Source organism: Plecotus auritus, assembly GCF_963455305.1.
Source record: "Plecotus auritus genome assembly, chromosome: 11".
Lineage (NCBI taxonomy): Eukaryota > Metazoa > Chordata > Mammalia > Chiroptera > Vespertilionidae > Plecotus > Plecotus auritus.
In genome coordinates this window covers 428317-448450 of record NC_137777.1, presented here as the reverse complement: position 1 = coordinate 448450, position 20134 = coordinate 428317, and the positions used below count along the sequence as shown (strand labels likewise).

At 63.0% G+C, this 20134-nt stretch overlaps 3 protein-coding genes across 4 annotated transcripts; 2 read left to right on the top strand and 1 right to left on the bottom strand.

The window, feature by feature from the left end:
* Positions 1 to 521: 521 nt before the first annotated feature.
* On the bottom strand, positions 522 to 4663 carry SHARPIN (SHANK associated RH domain interactor). The gene is made up of 9 exons (XM_080646684.1): positions 3987 to 4663; positions 3557 to 3731; positions 1780 to 1911; positions 1565 to 1706; positions 1399 to 1489; positions 1167 to 1320; positions 970 to 1088; positions 757 to 885; positions 522 to 680 (listed from the first exon to the last, which is right to left on the bottom strand). Exons 1-9 carry the CDS (start codon positions 4188 to 4190, stop codon positions 597 to 599), a joined length of 1230 nt encoding a protein of 409 aa, XP_080502810.1. The 5' UTR covers positions 4191 to 4663; the 3' UTR covers positions 522 to 596.
* A 192-nt stretch (positions 4664 to 4855) lies between these two features.
* MAF1 (MAF1 homolog, negative regulator of RNA polymerase III) lies at positions 4856 to 7822 on the top strand. 2 transcript variants are annotated; one of them, XM_080646685.1, is made up of 8 exons: positions 4856 to 5238; positions 5882 to 6008; positions 6117 to 6245; positions 6325 to 6490; positions 6620 to 6741; positions 6823 to 6942; positions 7065 to 7190; positions 7510 to 7822. In XM_080646685.1, exons 2-8 carry the CDS (start codon positions 5926 to 5928, stop codon positions 7670 to 7672), a joined length of 909 nt encoding a protein of 302 aa, XP_080502811.1. In that variant the 5' UTR covers positions 4856 to 5238; positions 5882 to 5925; the 3' UTR covers positions 7673 to 7822. The 2 variants fall into 2 exon arrangements, with proteins under 2 accessions (XP_080502811.1, XP_080502812.1); XM_080646686.1 differs by having other exon boundaries at positions 7313 to 7822.
* A 121-nt stretch (positions 7823 to 7943) lies between these two features.
* Positions 7944 to 17672, top strand: WDR97 (WD repeat domain 97; the record flags this gene model as incomplete). The annotated part of the gene is made up of 23 exons (XM_080646476.1): positions 7944 to 8070; positions 8248 to 8378; positions 8550 to 9178; positions 9278 to 9399; positions 9577 to 10267; positions 10597 to 10739; positions 10823 to 11059; positions 11361 to 11451; positions 11737 to 11869; positions 11957 to 12247; positions 12340 to 12405; positions 12564 to 12713; positions 12822 to 13085; positions 13165 to 13290; positions 13392 to 13475; positions 13963 to 14091; positions 14200 to 14688; positions 14781 to 14978; positions 15054 to 15175; positions 15566 to 15728; positions 15982 to 16499; positions 17086 to 17147; positions 17263 to 17672. The coding sequence occupies 23 exons, from the start codon at positions 7944 to 7946 to the stop codon at positions 17466 to 17468; spliced, it is 5172 nt and encodes a 1723-aa protein (XP_080502602.1). The 3' UTR covers positions 17469 to 17672.
* Between the last annotated feature and the right edge of the window lie 2462 nt (positions 17673 to 20134).

The following is a 20134-nucleotide window of genomic DNA, read 5'->3' as shown; positions in this document are numbered from 1 at the left end:
AGGGGGACCGCCGTGGGCCTGTCAGTGGTAGGAGGGCCACGGACACGTTGCCTTAGCAGTAGCACAGGGCCCTGGCTCAGGGCTCCCGAGTTTCTCTTGTCCCCAGGAAGGGAATTTAAGGCGTCCTGGCTGGAGCAGCCCTAAGGAGCGGTGGCCAATTGGGAGGACAGAGAGCTGAGTGGGAGAAAGGAAAAGGGTGCATGCCTGAGGGGCTCTAGGTGGATGAGGGGAGGCATGGTACCTGGGAGTGGGGCTCACAGAGGGCCCTAGCCCAGTGGTCAGCAGTTGGGGTGGGGGTGAGGGCTCTGCAAGCCTCTGAGTCTATGAAAAGGTCTCAGCACCATGCCTGTAGGACTCCTGGGACTTGGGGTCCAAGTAAGCTCTTGTGTAGCTGCCTGGACCCGGCTGGGCAGCCCTGCTGAGAGCCAGACTCTGCCCCTCTCTGCCAAGTTTCCTGGGTGGAGCTGTGCCCTGCTCTCCATCCTCCCAGCTGCCCAGTCCGCACAAAGTGGGGGCACTCAGCTGGCTCAGAAGAATCTTTAATGACTTTGGCTCAAGGCCCCTCCCCCATCTCTGGATCTGTCCCCAGGGAGCAGTCAGTGGAGGTCCCCTGAGAGGTTCAGGAGGGCATCCAGGGACCTCGGGCCTGGAAGGGAAGGGCCGTCCTCTCTCCTTGTGACCTGGGGGTAGGGGGGAGATGGGTCATTTTGCTGTTCTGCTGCCCTCCCCATCCCATCCCTTCCCCTCCTCTAGTACCGTTGGCGACTGCTGGGTAGAGGCTGCAGGAGGGGGGTCCCAAGCGCAGGGTCTCTGGGTGCTACACATCTCACAGCCAGGCCGACTCGGGGCATTGATGAAGGTGCAGGAAGGGCAAGGCCAGCCGGGCTGAGGAGGAGGGACAGGAGTTGCTGACCCCGTCCTTCCGATGCCCACAGCCGCCCAGGCCCACCTCACCTGGCTCCTGCCTACCTGGAGGGGACTGGGGAGGCTGGAGCTGGCTGGCTGAGGAGCTCGGGGCAGCCCCAGTGTCTGAGAAAACAGGCGGCCTAGTTCCCCGTCCATCTTCTGGGGGCACTGAGGGCTGCGTCCTGTGGAGGAAGCGGGGGGGCTCAGGGCCTTGTCAGCTGTACCCCACCTTCCTCACCCCGACACAAGCAAGGACTGACCTGGAGCTTCTCGAGGGGCTGAGAGCAAGTAGAGGAAAGCGGGGTCCCTGTCCTGCCAGACCCCATAGGAAGCGAGGCTGCGCTCGGGCACACACAGGCACTTGCCAATGACCCAGCGCTGCACAGCTGGCGGGAAGCCAAACTCCGAGAATACCTGAAGCCAGAGTGTCAGGGCCAGGCAGTGTCACCAGGGTCCCTGCCCCCAGCGGGGCTCCCCAGACCCTGTGCTCACCTGCTCCTGGAGGGCTGAGATGGTGCAGTGGGGGTGGACCGCAAGTGAGACGTGGGCAGAGGACGAAGCATCTTCAACTGTGACCTGTAGCCTGAGCCAGGATTTCGGTTCAGAGAATGATGGGGTGATTGGGAGGGTGGGGTGAGGACAAAGTCCCAGGTCTCACCTGATGGGGCCAGGAGGGAAGCAGCTCTCCTGGAGCTGGACACTGAGGGCCACACGATGCTGGGCCAGGATGGCTGCAACTTGGGCTGCCCCCTTCTCGTCTCCATCCTCAATGGCCTGCGCCAGGCGCCCCGCCAGCTCTTCTACAAGGAGAGAGTGCACCATCACAGCTGGGCATGGCTGCTCGCCCCACCCCCTTGGGCCACCTGCCTTTACCTTTCTCCATCAAGTCTCCAGAACTCGAGGGAACATCCATCTTGGGGGCCTTGAGTGTGGGCACTTCAGGGGGACTGGGTGGGGAGACAGGGCACATTTCTGGGCCCAGGGCTGGAGGCAGGCTGTCACTGCCTAGGAGGGAAGATGTGGGGTGGGCAGGTGGTCTCCCGAGATCAGCCTCTCACCTGGGCCTCTGCCCTCTGCCCTCAGGTGTCCAGGACCCTTGCCTCCTCCCTCCTCACCTCAGCTCATGCCAGGGCTCTGCCTTGGCCACACTGTCAGCCAGGCCTTCCCTCAAGCCTTGGCCTTTCCAAGGGCCAAGGAACCCCTCAGGTCCCTGCTGACTCCTGTCAGAGCTGGAGCTGCACTTGTGCTCCGGAGCCTCCGGGACCCTCTGCCGCCTGGTCCCACCTGTGTCCCTCCTCCGCGGAGGCTAGACTTCTCTCGGCCTCCACAGGCCCTCTCAACCAGCCAGGGGTACTCCCTCGGCCTCACAGGAGAACCAAAGCAGGTGCATAGGCGCCCTGCCGTCAGCATGGCCCCTTCTTGGTGCCTGAGGGCACCTCCATCCCCTCCCTCTCCTTCCTCTCCCTCCAGCACGTCGTCGCAGACTTCTCCCATCCCAAACAAACCCTCTCAGGCCATTGTCTGCCCTGGGCGTCCTTACAGAGCTGGCTGCTCCGTCTCTCCCTCGTCCCTCCACTGCTGCCCAGCCCACTGAGTTTGAGGCAGCTCAGGCCCTCAGAATCCTGAGCTGTCTGCCCACTGAGACAAGCAGGGCTCCCAAGCACCCCGCACCAGGCCCGGCCCAGTCTCGATGCATGCTCTTGCCTCAGGGCCTATGTACCCACTGCTCTCTGGCCACCTGGGTGACACCTCAATCTTCAATTTCACTCGGTGTCACCTTCACTGCCTCCCTCCCACCCTCTGACAATTTTATTTACTCGTGTATGTCTGCCTCCCCTCTAGAATCAAAAGCTGCGCGAGAGCAGACACTTGAAGTTTTATTCATGCTCGGTCTCCAAAGTCTAAGGGAGTGCTGAGTCCAGGACGGTACTGGGGATACACCTGGTGATCGATCGAGGGAATGAAAAACTCCTCTTCCTCTGCAAACGCCATGCTGTCTGGGCTACGGCACACCATCTCGTGTGGTTTTCTTCCTGCCCCTCTGGCAGCTCTTCGGATGCCTCTGTGGGCTCTTCCAGCTGATACACTGTCTGCCTCTTCTCCCCTGCTGACCTCGGTTAACCCTTCCCACCTCTCCCACTCCCCCAATGATAAAAACTGGGCCACCTTCATGCTCTTCCAAACAGGACTCCTCTCTGGGAGCCCAAGGGTATTTGGTCCCCGGTCTTCCTGTCTCAACCACTAACGCTTCTAATTACAACACCCACAAAACCCAGCCCATTCCATCTCCTAAGCATCTCTGGAAACATCCTTCTCTCCAGCCCTATCTGCACCACGCCCTACGAATGCAGGTCTCAGCCAACCTTTAGGAGCTCAAGCTGAGCCTGTCACTCTCGCACGGAATACTTTCCCCAGGTCCTGGGCCTGCTTGCTCTGCCCTCCACACTAGTCTGGTACTCCAGGCCCCAGCTCTGGGCCTGTTCCTTTCCCCACTTCCTCCTGGGAGCCTTCCCAGAAGGCCAGCGGTGGGTCAAGTGGGCCCAGCTTTACCCACTACCTTCCCCATCCGAGCCTGAGGAGCCAGGGCTACTCCCGCTCTCCCAGCACAGTCCCTGGCCAACCAAATGCGCCTTTGCTCCATGGCACTGACCATTCTGTCCCTCCACCGTGGCACCTCGAACCAGGTCTGCCCACCGCTGGGCTTCCTGAGGGTTGAGGAAGTGCAGGCTTAGGGTCCCAGGCCCGCCTGGTGGAGGCTGCAACTCGTGCTGGCTGGGACCTCGGACGGTGTAGGAGACGGACTCCAAAGGCCACTCCAAACTGACCTGAGGATGGAAGAGGCAAAGCTCATGCCTCCCCGCAAGCACATACTACATGGGACCGAAGGCGCGGCAACAGGTATGGGCCACCACGCCGTCCTAGGCGCTTTAAGGCTTCTCTTAGGAAATCGCACAGTAGTCCTATAAAGGTAAAGTTGCCACCATTATCCCCGTTTACAGAGGAGGCAACGGAAGCAAGGAAAGTGGCCAGCTACGGGGAGCTCCACGGGCAAGCGGAGGGGCCTGGCCGCCCCCACTCACCGCCCCAGGCCCCGCGCCTAGTAGCTCCAGCCGGAAGCGCCCGGGCCGCTCGGGGTCCGCGATCAGCTGCAGCCTCCGTAGCTGCGCCTCAGCGTCCGGTCCGGCGGCCAGCGGCCTCACGGCGGCGTGCACAGCCAGCAGCACCGTGGACGAACCGGGGTCCGAGGCTGCCGCCGCCGCCGCTCCGCCCGCCGGCGGCGCCATCTCTGGTCCAGCCGTGTCTCGGCCGTCCGACTTCGCTTCCGTGGGCTGGGACCGCCGGGCGCTTGTGCCGGCCGGAAACCGAGGCCGCGAGCCTGGGGTTCCGGGATCTCCGGGATCGGCCAGCGGGTCGAAGACCGGGGTGTAGGGGGGGTGGGGGGTGGGAATCGGACCCTGCGGCTTAGCCCAGGATATACTCGGTCCAAGGGTCTCGGACACGGGTGGTCGAGGCTGGGCCTGGAGGCTTCTACGCCGGGGCAAAGTGTAATGGACGGATGCGCCGGCCAAGACTAGAAGGCAGGCGCGGTCCCGTCGCCTTAAAGGCTTGGGCGAGCGGGAGAGCAGCAGCCCAACTGCCCATGTCTACCCGGGCGGGAGCTGGACGCCACTCCCAGGCCCCTTCCCAGGTCGCCGCGCCCCGCTCTCTGCAGCCCGGTCCCGCCCACACCGTACAGATCCAGCAGCCTCTCCTGGGAACCCGGCGGCCACCGAGGGCGGGGCAGGCAAGAAGCCGTGACCAATGGGCGCTAGGAAGGAAGACGGGTTCGGGCGGTGAGAAGAGTGACGGACAGGTGCTGCAGCCAGTAGATGTAAAAGACAGGACTGAGCGGCGGGTAACGTTCCCAATGGCTCTCCGAGCTCTCGATTGCAGCGGCTGAAGCTGGCCATTCAGAGGCGTGGGGCCGGGCCTTGCGGGCGCTTGTTGTTGTCCGGCCGGAGGAGGCAGAGGTCGGTCGGTCGCTAGCTCGTTAGCTGGGGTGATCTGTGGCGGTCGGCGGGCAGGTCCATCGCGATAGTCGGGTGTCGTGCAGGGGCGAGGTTATGTCGCGGTGGCAGCCCGGATCGGCCGGCAGGGCCGGGAGTAACGGGATGTCGCCGCAGAGCTTCTTCCCCCGGATACAGTGCGGCCCGAGCGGAGGCCGCGGCGCCGCCCTCCGATCCTGAGGATCCCGCGCTGCCCGGAGCCCGCACCGCCTTCTCACCCGCATCGACACCAACCGACCTGACCCGGCCTGGCTCTGCCCGGCCAGAAAGAGCGTAGAGCAAGCAAGTAGGTGTCCGCCCTGTGCTCGGCGTCGTATCGGGGCCTCCAGAACTACAGGCCCCAGCAGGCCTCGCGCCGGCCCCTGCGCATGTCTGGGTTGCACGGCCTTCTGGGATTTGTAGTTCGCTGCGGCTAGGTTGTGGTTCCACTAGGCCCGGCCGGAAGGCGGGCGCTGCGGGCCGTTCCGGGGCCGTGAGCTCTCCCTCCGTTTCCGAAGAAGCTCGGCACACTTTGGAGAACGGAGGAGCCTACAGGTTTCCTCTTCCCCTCGCTGTAAAGCAGCCCGCAGAGCAGGGCAGAGCGCGTAGTCCAGGTGACCTCAAGCCCGAGCCCCAGGTGTCCGGGTTCCAAACCGGGATGGGGAGTGTTAAGGAAGGAGACGAACCCAGCAGTCTTGGGGTGAGCAGAATCTCTGTGGGCCCCCAGCCTGACCACAGGACTCCAAAGAGGTAAAGGGGGTGTGGCTGAGCTGGGGCCTGGACTTGCCACTCTCAGGTAACGGGATCTCACCGCCTGCTGCCAGTACCTGGACCGGGGAGCAGGCTGTGGGAGGGGCCTAGCTTGTTTACCTGGGCTTCGTTTACCGGAGAGAAGGCTGGAGGTGAAGGGCCTGGGGCCAGATACCCATGGACTGGCCTCCTGTCCTCAGGGCAGCACTAGCCCCTCAGAGCACAGGACGCCCTCCCCAAGGACATGAAGCTATTGGAGAACTCAAGCTTTGAGGCCATCAACTCACAGCTGACTGTGGAGACTGGAGATGCCCACATCATTGGCAGGTGAGGGTGGGGCTCTAGGAGCTGAGGTCCCAGAGCTGCCTCTGCCCTGGCCCTGAGTGGAACCTGGGGGTGGCATGCTCCACGGTCCCACCTGTACCCACCGTGCAGGATCGAGAGCTACTCATGTAAGATGGCGGGAGATGACAAGCACATGTTCAAGCAGTTCTGCCAGGAAGGCCAACCACACGTGCTGGAGGCACTGTCCCCACCCCAGACCTCGGGCCTCAGCCCCAGCAGGTGAGCCTGGGCAGGGCCTGCCCACCGGGGGCTGTCGGGTGCAGGGCAGAGCGGGGCTGACGCTTGCTTCTCTGTGCAGACTGAGCAAGAGCCAGGGTGGCGAGGACGAGGGCCCCCTCAGCGACAAGTGCAGCCGCAAGACTCTCTTCTACCTGATCGCCACGCTCAACGAGTCCTTCCGCCCCGACTACGACTTCAGCACGGCCCGAAGCCACGAGTTCAGCCGGGAGCCCAGTCTCAGCTGGGTGAGGGCCGGGTGGGGGAAGGACTCCCCAGCCCACAGCTATTCACACTGTCCTCCCCATTTTCAGTGGTCCCTAACGCAGCCCCTGCCTGCTCTTGGCACCTAGTCAGCCGAGCTGTGCCCATCCTAGGTGGTGAATGCAGTCAACTGCAGTCTGTTCTCGGCTGTGCGGGAGGACTTCAAGGCCCTGAAGCCACAGCTGTGGAATGCAGTGGATGAGGAGATCTGCCTGGCTGAGTGTGACATCTACAGGTGGGCTGGCATCCCTGCAGGTGGGCGCTGGGTGTGTGTGACACCCGGGGCCTCACACCCATCTCCCTCCACACCATCCAGCTACAACCCGGACCTGGACTCTGACCCCTTTGGGGAAGATGGCAGCCTCTGGTCCTTTAACTACTTCTTCTACAACAAGCGGCTTAAGCGGATTGTTTTCTTCAGCTGCCGCTCCATCAGGTTGGCATCTGTCCCTTCCCCAGCTTCCTGTTAGGCCCACCCCACTCCTGACTTTGTCCCCTCTGGGGGCAGCAGCAGGCCAGGGGTGGGCAGTTCTAAGACTGCTTCCCCATCTCCCCCAGTGGATCCACGTACACACCCTCAGAGGCAGGCAATGAGTTGGACATGGAGCTGGGGGAGGAGGAGGAGGAACTCAGAGATGGAGGCAATGAGGGCGGATCCGAGGAGACCAGCCCCATGGAGGACAGGTGTGTGAATATGGCGGCAGACGGGCTCCCTGGAGCGTGGGGTGGGCAGGTAGGGTGGGGCCCTCTGCCTGGTCTCCTAGGTGTTAGCTCCTCAAGGCCACTGTGTGCCCCCCTCTGCCCAGAGTCCCCGTGATCTGTATGTGAGGAGGAGAAGCAGAGGCCCAGCTTCATCCAGCATCAACCAGTGCCTGGACTTGCTTGCTCACCTGAGGGGCCCCAGGGCCTCCCCAGCTGCTGGCCAGACCCTGGCACGGCTCCAGCTCCAGCGCTGCCCACCTAGCCCTTTGGTTCCAGCCTATGGATGGCCACTCCCCCACAGGCTCTGCTGCCCACATTGTGGCTGGACTGGACAGACAGCACGGGGCCTGGTGGGAACAGCCACTACCCTGCCCAAACGAACTGACGGAGGCGGGACAGCTGGACCACAGAGTTTATTTTTGTATTTTGTACCTGGGCCTGCACACTCCCGCCAAAGGGCCTGAGACCCAGCAAGCGGGCCTGGCCGTCGTCCTCCGCAGGCGTGGGCCGCCCTTGGTGCCCACCCGTACCCTCACCTCGCCCACCGGGCAGCGTGCACTGAGTGTCACTTTGCTGCAGCTTGTTTGTTTCCAATAAAAGTTTATGTGACTTACTGTGGACCTGGGCTGTGTGTGGCGTGGGGGCGGGGCCTGCGTGGGGGCGGGGCTACGTCCCCTGGTATCCTAGCAACAGGCAGTAGGGGCTGTTAAGCCGCCTGAACCTGCAGCCGCCAAAATGGAGACGGATGTGTCCGATGCAAGCAACCCCTTTTCATTAGAAAGCAACTACCTGACTCTGGACCCAGACCTGTATGACAGTGACAGCGATGACGTCCCGGACCCCGGGCTGCTCGAAGAAAACGGTGAGCTGGCCAGGCCCTCACTCAGGCGCCATCTCAGCCGGGAACCCGAAGCACCTCGGGCCGCCCCTCACCCACAGGGCCCTCCAGAAGGTCCCCGGCTGCCCGCAACCTCCTGGGGAGGGGGCCCGGGGCCACACGGTGAGGGTGACGTGACGGCGCTTCCCCACCGGCCCGCAGAGCTGTCGTTCTCGAAGCTGGTCCCGCAGCTCTTCTTGAGGAGCTCCTGGAGGAAAAGCACGACCCCCAGGGCCCGCGCCCGCCAGCTGTGGCTGCTGCTGCGTAGAAGCCTCCACAGCTTCCTGGAAAAGGTGCGCCGGGCCCAAGCATCTGCCTGGAGGCTTGTCTGCTGGCCTGGTGGCTCCCCTGGGGTCCCTAGCAGGACCCCAGCCAATCCTCTGGGCTCCCCTAGGCAGGGGCACCTTCCCTCTCCCCCACTCCCCCAAGTGGACTGACGGCCTCCCCACCCGGCCTGCCCGCAGGAAAAGAGGGCCCAGCTGCGCGTGGCTCGCCTGACGCACGGACTGGAGCCCCTGCGCCGCCTGGAGGTGGCGGCCGGGCTGTGCTCGGTGGCGCAGGACCCGGTGGGGAGACGCTTTGTGGTGTTGGACCGGGCGGGCTGCCTGCACCTGCACCGAGAGGACGGCTGGGTGCTCGGAACGCTGCCGGCCCCCGTGGCACTCACGGGGCTGGTGGCTGTGCTGGGCCCGCTGGGCTCCATGAGCCGCTTCGTGGGCTGGGGCCCCGCAGGGCTGGCCATCCTAAAGCCAGACCTCAGCCTGCTGTGGCTGAGTGAGCCAAGAGTGGGTCAGCCGCCCCGCCGCCAGCCCATATGCTGCCTGCCGGTGCCGGACCTGGGCCTGCTGCTGGTGGCGGAGGCGGGCGGCGGTCTGGCGCTCTGGAAGTTCCGTTTAGGGGGTCGCTGCCTGTTGCCTTGCGGGCCCTCGCTGCAGTCTCAGTTAAGCCCCACGGGTGCACTCACGCGTCTGGCTCTGGGGCCCCTGTCTCCCAACTATGTCCCTCGCTGCTTCGCGGCCTATGGCTCGGCTGTGCTCACCTTTGATCTGCACACCTGGACTGTCATAGATGTGCGCCAGGATCTGCACAAAACGTGAGGGGGGCCCAGGGAGTGGGGGGGAGGGAAAGCCAGTTGGGCAGGGGTGCCGAGGCTCCCAGGAGGCGATGCTGAGCCCGCTGGGCCTTCCCCCAGCACCATCTCTGACCTGGCGTACTGCGGGGAGATGGAGGCCATGGTGACAGCGTCCCGAGACAGCACGGTGAAGGTGTGGGGGGCTGACTGGCAGATCCGGATGGTGTTTGTGGGCCACACAGGTACACCCCGCCCCTGTGGCTCTCCAGGCCCCTCCTCCCTCCACCCAGCCGTAAAGAGCTCTGCGCTGTCAGAATCTCGGCCATCTCTGGCCAAGCTTCTCTGTATCGGAAACCCGAGCTGGTGGTTTCCCTTCTCTGAGGCCCTGGTGCACCCGAGTGACACGCGCCCTCCTGCAGGCCCGGTGACAGCTATAGCCGTGCTCCCCAACACGCCCCTGGTGCTGTCCGCCTCTCAGGACGGGACGCTTCGCACGTGGGACCTGCAGGCGGTGGCTCAGGTGGGCGAAGTGATGCTGAGCTTCTGGGACCAGGGCGCGCGGTCAGAGAGCGTGAACTGCCTGCTGGCGCCCGCCAGCCCCGGCTGGCCGGTGCTCTCCGTGCGCGCGGGCAGCGTGGAGCTGTGGTGCCTGCGCGAGCTATACTCACCATTGACGCAGCTGTCCGCGCCCGTCCTGCACCTGCAGTTGGCGCCCGAGCTGCCCCTGTCCACGTACCTGCCCGCTCGCCTCGTGTGCGCCTGCACCGATGGCTCTGTCTACCTGGTGAACCCCGAGACCGGGCGCACAGTGAGCGCGCTGCTGCTGGGGCCTGAGGACTGCGCCGAGGCCGTGGCCTACTGCCTGCCGCGCGAGGTGCTGTGGCTGCTGACGCGCGCCGGGCACCTGGTGCGGGCCAACACGGCGTGCAGCCCCATCCGCGTGCTGCTCCGCGGGAGCCCGCTGCCGCCCCCGGCACCCCGGCCCTGCTGCCTGCACCTCTACAGCCACCTCACTGACCCAAGCAGCGCGTTCACCGGCTGGGAGGCGGTGTGCCAGCACAAAGGTGAGCTGGGCCACAGGAGCATCCGAACCTGGAAGGACAAGAACAGGTAGGTGGCCCGGCCATTGTGGCTCAGCGGTTGGGCGTTGACCCAGGAACCAAGAGGTCGCAGGTTCAATTCCCGGTCAGGACAAAGGCCCGGGTGGCGGGCTGGATCCCCTGTGGGGGGTGTGCAGGAGGCAGCTGATCCATGATTCTCTCTCGTTGATGTTTCTATCTCTTTCTCCTTCTCCCTCTCCCTCTAAAAAAAAAACAATAAAAACAGATTTTTAAAAAAGAATGTATATTAAAAGAAAAGAACAGGTAGGTGTCGGAGCCAGGGAGGGCCGGGAGGGCCTGTAGGGCCCGTGCCAACAGGCAGGCTGGTGTCGCCTGCAGGTACCTGCCTATGGTGGGGCACACGGATGGCACCCTGTCGGTGCTCAACTGGCACACACTGGAGCCCGCCTTCCATACAGAGGCGCACAGCCCGGGCCCGGTCACCGCCATTGCATCGACCTGGAACAGCGTCTTGTCCTCCGGTCAGTACCCCCTCCCGCTCCCCCAGAGCCGGGAGCCCCTTCCCTGCGCAAAGGCCCAGCGCTGGCTCCGCCCCACCCGGTAGGCGGGGACTTGACGGTGAAGATGTGGCGCGTGTTCCCCTACTCGGAGGAGAGCCTGAGCCTGCTGCGCACCTTCTGCTGCTGCCACCCCGCCCTGGCGCTGTGCGCGCTCGGGAGGAACATTATGGTGGCCTTCGAGGACCCCAACAGCGCCACCTACGGGCTGGTGCAGTTTGGCCTGCACAGCAGCCAGCGCTACGACCACCGGCCCCAGGACGACCACTTGGACCACGTCACTGGTGAGGGGGCGGGGCCGGGGGCGGGGCCAGTGGTGGTTCTTTTTTTATATATATATATTTTTTAATTGATTTCACAAGAGGAAGGGAGAGGGAGAGAGAGATAGGAACATTAATGATGAGAGAGAATCATTGATCGGCTGCCTCCTGCACCCCCCAACTGGGGATGGAGCCCGCAACCTGGGCATGTGCCCTGGACACGAATGGAACCCCGGGACCCTTCAGTCTGCAGGCCTAGGCTCTATCCACTGAGCCACACCGGCCAGGGCTGGCCCTGATTCTTGACTCCGAGCCTCGCCCCCAGGCCTGTGCTGCTGCCCCACGCTCAAGCTGTACGCCTCCTCCAGCCTGGACTGCACCATCCGGATCTGGACCTCAGAGAACCGCCTGCTGCGGTGGGCTGGGCCCTGATGCCGGGAGGGAGGGAGGGAGGGGGGGAGGGAGGGAGGGGGGAAGGGGAGGGAAGGGAAGGGGACAGGGAGGGGAGGAGGGAGGAAGGGGGGAAGAGGGAGGAAGGGAAGGCTGGGCTGGGAGCCTGGGGGCAGCCAGCTGGGCTCCCCTCCCTCGCCCCCAGCAGAGTCTAGCAGCTGAACTGGGGAGAGAGCCTCTCGCCCCTCCTGCTCCCTGTACTTCCTGCTCTTTGGAGCAAGGCTGGCCTCATGCCCCGGACCCCCCTGCAGACTCCTGCAGCTGAACAGAGCACCTCAGGCTCTGACCTTCTCCAGCAACAATGGGGACCTGGTGCTGGCCCTGGGCTCCCGCCTCTGCGTGGTATCCCACAGTCTCTACCTGCCCACGACCTACCTGGTGAAGGTGTGTAGTGAGCCCAGGGTGTGCGGGTGGGGCTGCTGCGGGCACAGATGGCTCCCAGGCCCGGCTCCAGCTCCTTTCCCTGCTCAGAAGCTGTGCCAGAAGGCCCCCGATGTGCTCGATGACCCCCCGCTGCCGCTGACCAGCCAGGAGTCGCTGACTTCAATCCAGCTGCAGAGGCTGGCCAGCCTGCATGGGGTGGCCAGCCTCAAGGCATCCAGCAGGCCTGCTGAGCCAGCCTGGAGACTCCCACCCAGCTGCCCTGGCTCAAGGTCTGGCTATGTGCCCCCAGTGTCCCAGCACGAAGTCCCGGGGCTCCTAGGCACCTGGGGCCACCTCAAGCCTGTCCCAGCCCTGGCACCCCCCCCCCTCCTGTCTCCTGTGCGCCCTCAGGGGCCTGGCCACCCTCCTGAACGACTGCCCCGGCCTCAGTCCCGTCCCGCTTATGTACCTCCTGTCATCTCTGGCTACAGCTCAGCCTTGTCTTTCGTCCACCGCTGGACGGCAGTACCTCAGCAGCCGCTCTTGAAGGAGGTGGGGTGGGTCCTGACCCCCTCCCCACCCCAAGGCCCAGCCCTGCCCCCTGCCCAGGCTTGGCCCACATCCCTGGGGCAAGGCCTGGGATCCCTGTGGTTATCTGGGTAGCACATGGCAAGACTCCGGGAAGAATGGGCTGACCTCTGCCCCCCTGCCCCAGGACCTGGAACCCTTATTTGCCCGGGACCAAGACCTTCAAGAGCTGAGACGGGGTGAGGTGGTGCCAGCAGCCCGGGCCCCGCTGTCCTGGCAGCAGCAACTGGAGGCCTTTGACGACTACTTGTATCTGATCTACGGCCCGGCCCTGCTGGTGGGTGGGGCGCTTCCCCGCACCAGCCCTGACCCAGCCCCTTCCCCCTTCCTGGGGCTCTGACACCACCACCACCACCCCCCCCCCCCGCCCTGCCTGCACCCCCAGGGCATGCATCCCAGGACAGAGTCCCAGCAGTGGACCAGCATGGCCGTCACAGTGGAGAAGAGCGTCACAGTGGAGAAGAGCGGGGATGTGTCCACCCAGCCGAGTGCCACCCCCAGTCTGGTGAAGGCTGGGGTCTGCACGGACTCCCCCAGAACGCTGCCCCCACGGGACTGGGGGGCCCTGAGCCTGCGCTTGGCCCACCCTTCCCGAATCACCTTGCCCATCCCACCCACCCACCAGCGGGTACACAGCAGGGCATCCCAGGTGAGGCCTGCCACCCCTGCCACCCCTCTGCCCCAATGGCAGGACCCTGCCCCCCACCCTGACTCCTCCCATGCCCCAGCTGCTGGCCCGCTCCTCCTTGAGCTCCTGCCTGGGCCTCAGCGTGGACCTGCAGCTGCAGTCAGAGCAGCTCCTACAGGGGAGGCCTGCGGCCCCAGAGGCACCATCTTCCCACCTGAGGCACAGGGTGAGGGGCCTAGCCAGGTGGGATGCTACCCCCCCCCCAAAGCAGAGCTGCAGGGGGGCACTGAGTCCCCGCTGGGCTCTGAGCCCCTGGCCCGTCCCCAGGTCCCGCTGCTGCTGGAGAGGCGGCCCAAGGAGCTTCTCTCTAACCTCGGGGGCTTCTTTCCTGCTGCTATTCAGCACTACAAGGTGAGACACACACACCCCAGAGCCCTCCCTGCAGGAGGCACCCTGATTTGCTCCCCATTGTCTTTTTCTAAAAAAAAATATATATATATATCTTTGTGTTGATTTCAGAGAGGAAGGGAGAGGGAGAGAGAGATAGGAACATCCATGATGAGAGAGAATCAGGGATCGGCTGCCTCCTGCACGCCCCACAGTGGGGACCGAGCCCACAACCCGGGCATGTGCCCTTGACCAGAATCAAACCCGGGACCCTTCAGTCTGCAGGCCGACGCTCTATCCACTGAGCCACACCGGCCGGGGCTTCCCTTGATTCCTGAAGGCTCTCTCCACCTGTCTGTGTGTTGTGTGTGTGGGGTGGGGGTGGGGGGGGGTGCATTCAGCGCTTGGAGACCTGCAGGAAGCTGGGCGGGTGGCAGGTGCTCTGCCCAGACCGCCTCTGGAACAGGGCAGAATTGAGGTCCTCGCCCACCAGGCTGCACTCTACCCCTAGAACCTGTGGAGGCCCATCCACTTCCCAGGTTGGGTCCCCAACTCCTCGGTGCTGCAGCAGCTGTGGTTGCCCCAGGAGGTCAGCGGCCTGGGGACCCTCCCTCAGCTCACCAGCCGAGGCTCACCTAAGGCAAGGGATGGGGCTGGGGCTTGCCCTGTGGGCAGGGGAGGGCTCTGCAGCTGGCGGGGGGGGGGGTGCCACTCGTGCCAGTGGCTAGTGGTGCTGTCCCCTCTGCAGCCAGCGGGCAGCCAGGAGGACCTGTGGCTGCTGCGGGGCAAACGGCCCCACACCAGGAGCCAGATCCAGTGGTCAGGCGAGGAGGGGGACGAGGACCAGGAGCTGGAGCTGGAGCTGGAGCTGGACTGGACCTTGGACTACCCGAGCCCCTCTCCGGAGCTCTCCCAGGAGCTGCTGACGTCTGAGAAGCTGCCAGTTATTCGGGCGAGCATCCCCAGCAAGGCTGCGGTGAGTGGACCAGAGAGAGAAGCGAAGCCTGCGGTGGTCACCACCCCCCTCCACACCACCACCACCACCCAGAGATTCGAGTCCATGGTCAAGAGACGCGCCCGGGAGGGCACTACCAGGACCGAGACCTTTCTACGCCGCCACCAGTTCCGCCACGGGCACTCGCTCTGGGAACTGCGCTACGGGCACCTGCCCAGGTTCCTGCGTTTCTTCGTCATCCAGAACTGGTTCAAGAAGCTGTTCCCCATCTTCACCCTGGAGGTTCGGGGGGGCGGCGGGGGGGAACGCCTGGGAAGCTGGTTGGGGGAGGGGGGCGGGGCGCGGGGCAGGGCCTCCGCTCGCTGTCCTTGCAGGCATACCCCGAGGTGGGCACAGTGGACGGCCTGGCCTGGTGGTTCATGGACCTGCTGAAGGAGGCCTCCTGGGAGGACCGCGTGCACATCTTGCGGGCACTGCTGAGGCTGCTGCCCGAGATGAGCAAGACCCTCTACGCGAGGTTGCAGGAGATCCTTTTGTACCTGCTCAACCTGGACCAGCCCCCCAACCTCCAGGTTCGCCCCCGCCCCGCCCGCCCCGCCCCGCCCCGCCATGCTCCAGGCCCACGATGCACCCTCCTGTCCGCTCAGGAAAGGGCCCAGAAGCAGTTCGTGATGCTGGCTCTGCAGCTGCAGCTAGCCTGCTCCCTGGAATCCCGCGAGGTGGTGCTGGAGCTCATGTCCTACCTCCTCTACTCGCCAGCCTCCTGCAGGTGAGGCCGCCCTCTGCCCGCCCCTGCCCGCCTCTGTCCGCCTCTGCCCGCCCTCTGCCCGCCCTCTGCCCACCTCTGCCCGCCCTCTGCCCGCCTCTGCCCGCCTCTGTCCGCCTCTGCCCGCCCTCTGCCCGCCTCTGCCCGCCCTCTGCCCGCCTCTGTCCGCCCTCTGCCTGCCTCTGCCCGCCTCTGCCCGCCTCTGCCCGCCCTCTGCCCGCCTCTGCCCGCCCTCTGCCCGCCCTCTGCCCGCCTCTGCCCGCCTCTGCCTGCCCTCTGCCCGCCTCTGCCCGCCCTCTGCCCGCCCTCCTCGCCAGCAGGGTGGGAGGCGGGAGGCGGGAGGCGGGAGGCGGGCGGCGGGCGATGGGGATGAGCCGCCCTCACCTGTCACAGGCCTGAGCTCAAGAAGCTGCTGGACGGGCTGGGCCTCCAGGACCCGGAGGGCTTCCTGTTCCGGGAGATGATGACGTGGGTGCGGGACCTGGACCTGCACTGCAAGGCTGTGGTGCGCAGCTACTGTTCGCAGAAGCTGGAGGAGATGATCCACCTCCTGCAGGTGGGGGCGGGGGGAGCGGGGGGCGGGGGAGGACCTGCCAGTGGAACCTCTTGCCTTCGCCCAGGGCTTTCCCCAGGTGCAGGGGAGAGCCAGAGGCCTGGCCTTGCTAGAGCCACGGCCCCTGTCCTCCCGTCCGTCCGTCCGCCTCTCTCGCGATCTCCCTGCTCCTTCCTGGGAGGGAGTCTGCAGCGGGTCCAGCCGGGGTCCAGGAGCAGCGCCCTGATCCGCCCTCCCCCGGCCTCCTCCCCCGCAGGTAGAAGCCTTGCAGCCATCGGTTGCCAGGCTGTCGGATGTGCTGCCCAAGGTCTCCGAGACGGCGCTGTCGCAGATCTCCTCGGGGGCCCTCGCTCACCTCTCTGTGCCGCCCTCGGTCCACTCGTCCACACTCTCCACCGTCTCCTGGACGCCCTCGCAGCTGGTCTTGCCCAGGGACCTGGGCTCCATGGCCCTGGACCCCCAGGCCCAGCAGCTGATCCCGCAGATCTCCATCAGCCGCACCCGCCGCACCCTCTCGGAGAGCCTGATGCCCTTCTCCTCCGTGCCCGACATCCACGTGCGCTCCTCGGCGCCCGACGCGCTGCCGGACCGCCCACCGCCGCTGGAGCAGACAGAGTGGTCGAGGTCAAAGATGCTGGACCTGGGGCCGATTGACGCACTCAACTTGTTCTGCGAGCAGCAGCGGAGGAGGAGCTGCCTGCAGGAGGAGGCGAGGGGCCAGAGGCTGCCCAGACTGCCGCCCAACGCTGTGGTGCCACAGCCCCGCGATCACCTGTGAGCGGCTGAGGGCGCCGGGCACGGGCTGGGGCAGGGCCCACAGGAGGGTAGCTGGGGGCCTGGCTCAGTCAAACCCACCTTCTTTTTTATTTTATTTTATTGTTTTTTAAAAAATATATTTTATTGATTTTTTTTTTTAGAGAGGAATGGAGAGGGAGAGGGGTAGAGAGTTAGAAACATCGATGAGAGAGAAACATCGATCAGCTGCCTCCTGCACACCTCCCACTGGGGATGTGCCCGCAACCAAGGTACATGCCCCTGACCGGAATCGAACCTGGGACCCTTCAGTCCGCAGGCTGACGCTCTATCCACTGAGCCAAACCGGTTAGGGCTATTTTTATTTTTTTAATATATTTTTATTGATTTCAGAGAGGAAAAGAGAGGGAGAGAGAGAAACATCAATGATGAGAGAGAGTCATCGACTGGCTGCCTCCTGTACACCCCCTATTGGGGATCAAGTCCGAAACCCAGGCGTGTCCCCCTTGACTGGAGTCGAACCTGGGTCCCTTCAGTCCGCAGGCCGACGACTCTATCCACTGAGCCACACCAGCCAGGGCTCACACCCACCTTCTTACCACCCTAGGCTTGACCCCATCCTCAGGCTCCAGGAGATCAAGCCCCAGGGATCTGCCATGAGACTGAGGGGTGAGTGGGGACAAGGGGTAGAGATTGGACCCTGAGCTCCACCCCACCCCCACCCCAGCCGGGGTCCCACGGGGCCTCCACCTCCCCCAAGGCCTCACTGCCCTGACGACCCCAGGCCAGATGCTGGCCCGGCACCACCGGGAGGGCCTCACCCTGGATGGCTCCATCCGGACGCTGAAGCTGCCGCTGCCTCGGGTGGAACTGCGGCCTTTCCCCTTGGACTGGCCCCGGCCTGCCCGCCCGCTGCCGCCCCCGCTCCTGCAGCCCGCCCTGCGCCGCTACTTCCTGCCAGACCTTGCAGACCCGGACTACTACGACTGACCTGCTGGCGACCTTGGCTGGACCCCGTTCCCAGCCCCCCCCCCACCTCTGCCCTCCAGCAGGGGGACAGGACACAGCTCTCCACCCGGCTATCCGCCCCTGGCCAAGACCGGGGACTGGAATAAAGTCCGGCCAGCAAACGGGATGCCGCGACCATCTTTGGGGGCCACCAGGCGGGCAGGGAGGTCTGGCTGGTGGAGTGGGTGGGACAGGGTTGGGGCTGTGGTCAGCCCCTGGTGGGCCGGACCTGTGTGGGTTCGTCCCTGCTCAGGCATCAGCCAACGTTTCTCCGTCAGTTACTGAGGGCAGGAAGGGAGGGCGGACTACAAGCCAGCAGGGGGGCCAGGTGTTCTGGGGGGAGGGGAGGGTCTGGATGGCCACAGGTGTGGGTGCGCTGTAGTCTTTTTTTTTTTTTTTTAATGTATTTTTATTGATTTCAGAGAGGAAGGGAGAGAGAGAAACCTCAATGATGAGAATCATTGATTGGCTGCCTCCTGCATGCCCCCCACGGGGGATCGAGCCACAACCCCGGCATATGCCCAGACCGGGAATCAAACTGTGACCTCCTGGTTCATAGGTCGACGCTCAACCACTGAGCCACACCAGCTGGGCAGGGGCTGTGGTCTTTGGATGCAGGTGAAGCTGGGAGTCTGTTGGCACATGGTTACCTTTTTTTTTTTTTTTAATATATATATTTTATTGATTTTTTACAGAGAGGAAGGGAGAGGGATAGAGAGTTAGAAACATCGATGAGAGAGAAACATCCATTAGCTGCCTCCTGCACACCCCCCACTGGGGATGTGCCCGCAACCAAGGTACATGCCCTTGACCGGAATCGAACCCGGGACCCTTTAGTCCGCAGGCCGACGCTCTATCCACTGAGCCAAACCGGTTTCGGCATTACCTTTAGGCTAGAACAGTGGTCGGCAAACTGCGGCTCGCGAGCCACATGCGGCTCGCAAGCCACGGTTTGCCGCTCTGTTGACTAATGAGTTTGCCGACCACCGACCTGGACTCTCGATTCCCATAATTACAGGCTGCTGTTGTTCCTTGTGACTAAGCCCTAAGGAAGAATTGCTGAAGGGGCTCCACCTGTCTCATCCAAAAAGCAATGAAAGAGGCAGTGTTCTCAGGACCCTTGAACTTACCACCAGCAGGGGGCAGGCTTGATCTGTGAAGTGCAGGGTCTGGACGGTCTCGCAGTGACTCCCCTGCACACTGGCTACCTGGCCCGCTGGGGAAGGGCCTCGCCTGGCGTTCACACCTTCGTTCGGGCTGCCAGGGCAGCAGTGTCTCTCCTGTGAGTTACAGCTGGCCTCTCACCCCTTTGCCATCGCCCCCAAGCTGTTCAGGGCGTCTTGATATGGGGCTGCTGTGTAGAGGCTTCTTTTGAGGCCAAGCAGGGCCAGGAGTGCCAGCCTGGAGAGCTGCAGGGCGGAGCCATTTTTAAAAGGGGGTTTGTGCCCTGACCGGTGTGGCTCAGTGGATAGAGCGTTGGCCTGCGGACTGAAGGGTCCTGGGTTCGATTCCGGTCAAGGGCATGTACCTTGGTTGCGGGCACATCACTGGTAGGAGGTGTGCAGGAGGCAGCTGATGGATGTTTCTCTCTCATCGATGTTCCTAACTTTCTATCCCTCTCCCTTCCTCTCTGTAAAAAATCAATAAAATATATTTTTTAAAAAATAAAAAATAAATAAATAAATGGGGGTTTGTGGGGCCTACGATGGTCTGCTTCTACTGGTTTTCATGGTTTACATTACAAAAGCAACAAAAGCTTTTAAAATTAAAAACATGAGCCCTGGCCAGTGTCGCTCATTGGTTAGCGTGTTGACCCATGCACTGAAGGGTTGAGGGTTCGATTCCCCATGAAGGGCACGTACCTGGGTTTCAGGTTCAAGCCCTGGCCCCGGTTGGGGCTGTGTGGTAGGCAACCAGTCAATGAGTCTCTCTCACATCAATGTTTCTCTCTCTCCCCCCTCCCTCACTTCCACTCTCTAAAAATCAATGGAAAAGCTATTCTCAGGTGAGGATTAACAATAACTACAAACAAACAAACAAAACAGCCATATGAGCCCTAACCGGTTTGGCTCAGTGGATAGAGCGTCGGCCTACAGACGGAAAGGTCCCGGGTTTGATTCCGGTCAGGGGCATGTACCTTGGTTGCGGGCACCTCCCCACTAGGGGGTATGCAGGAGGCAGCTGATTGATGTTTCTCCCTCTCTCTTCCTCTCTGTGAAATGTCAATAATTATATATATATATATATATATATATATATATATATATATATATATATATATATAAAAGAGTGAAAAGGCAGGCCACATGTAACTAAAAATGACCTCCAAAACATAGAACTTCTACAAGTCAATAACAACAAGAAAAATCACACAACCTAATGGAAAAAAATTGTACAAAAAGCCAGAATGTGATTTCCCTATAGAAGTCGAAATAGGAAAAAAAATTTTTACTCCACTTCCTGTGTGATCTTAGGTGAGTTACTGTAAGCCTCAGTTTCCCCATCTATGAAAGGGGGACACCTCACCGGACTGCTGTGAGGATGAAATTAATTAGTACCTCTCAACGCTTAGGACCACTCAGCACAGGGGATGCAGATAGAAAATGAAGCTGGACCCCTTCCTCAGGTGATTGACAGGAGGAACTTTC

Bases quoted from the DNA above. Each gene is read 5' to 3' on its own strand.
- MAF1 (XM_080646685.1), top strand. From the start codon at position 5,926: ATGAAGCTATTGGAGAACTCAAGCTTTGAGGCCATCAACTCACAGCTG. The intron at 6,246-6,324 runs GTGAGCCTGGGC...TTCTCTGTGCAG, and splicing joins TCGGGCCTCAGCCCCAGCAG to ACTGAGCAAGAGCCAGGGTG. The intron at 6,491-6,619 runs GTGAGGGCCGGG...TGCCCATCCTAG, and splicing joins GGGAGCCCAGTCTCAGCTGG to GTGGTGAATGCAGTCAACTG.
- SHARPIN (XM_080646684.1), bottom strand. From the start codon at position 4,190: ATGGCGCCGCCGGCGGGCGGAGCGGCGGCGGCGGCAGCCTCGGACCCC. The intron at 1,089-1,166 runs GTCAGTCCTTGC...CTTCCTCCACAG, and splicing joins AGCCCCTCGAGAAGCTCCAG to GACGCAGCCCTCAGTGCCCC. The intron at 886-969 runs GTAGGCAGGAGC...CCTCCTCCTCAG, and splicing joins GCCTCCCCAGTCCCCTCCAG to CCCGGCTGGCCTTGCCCTTC.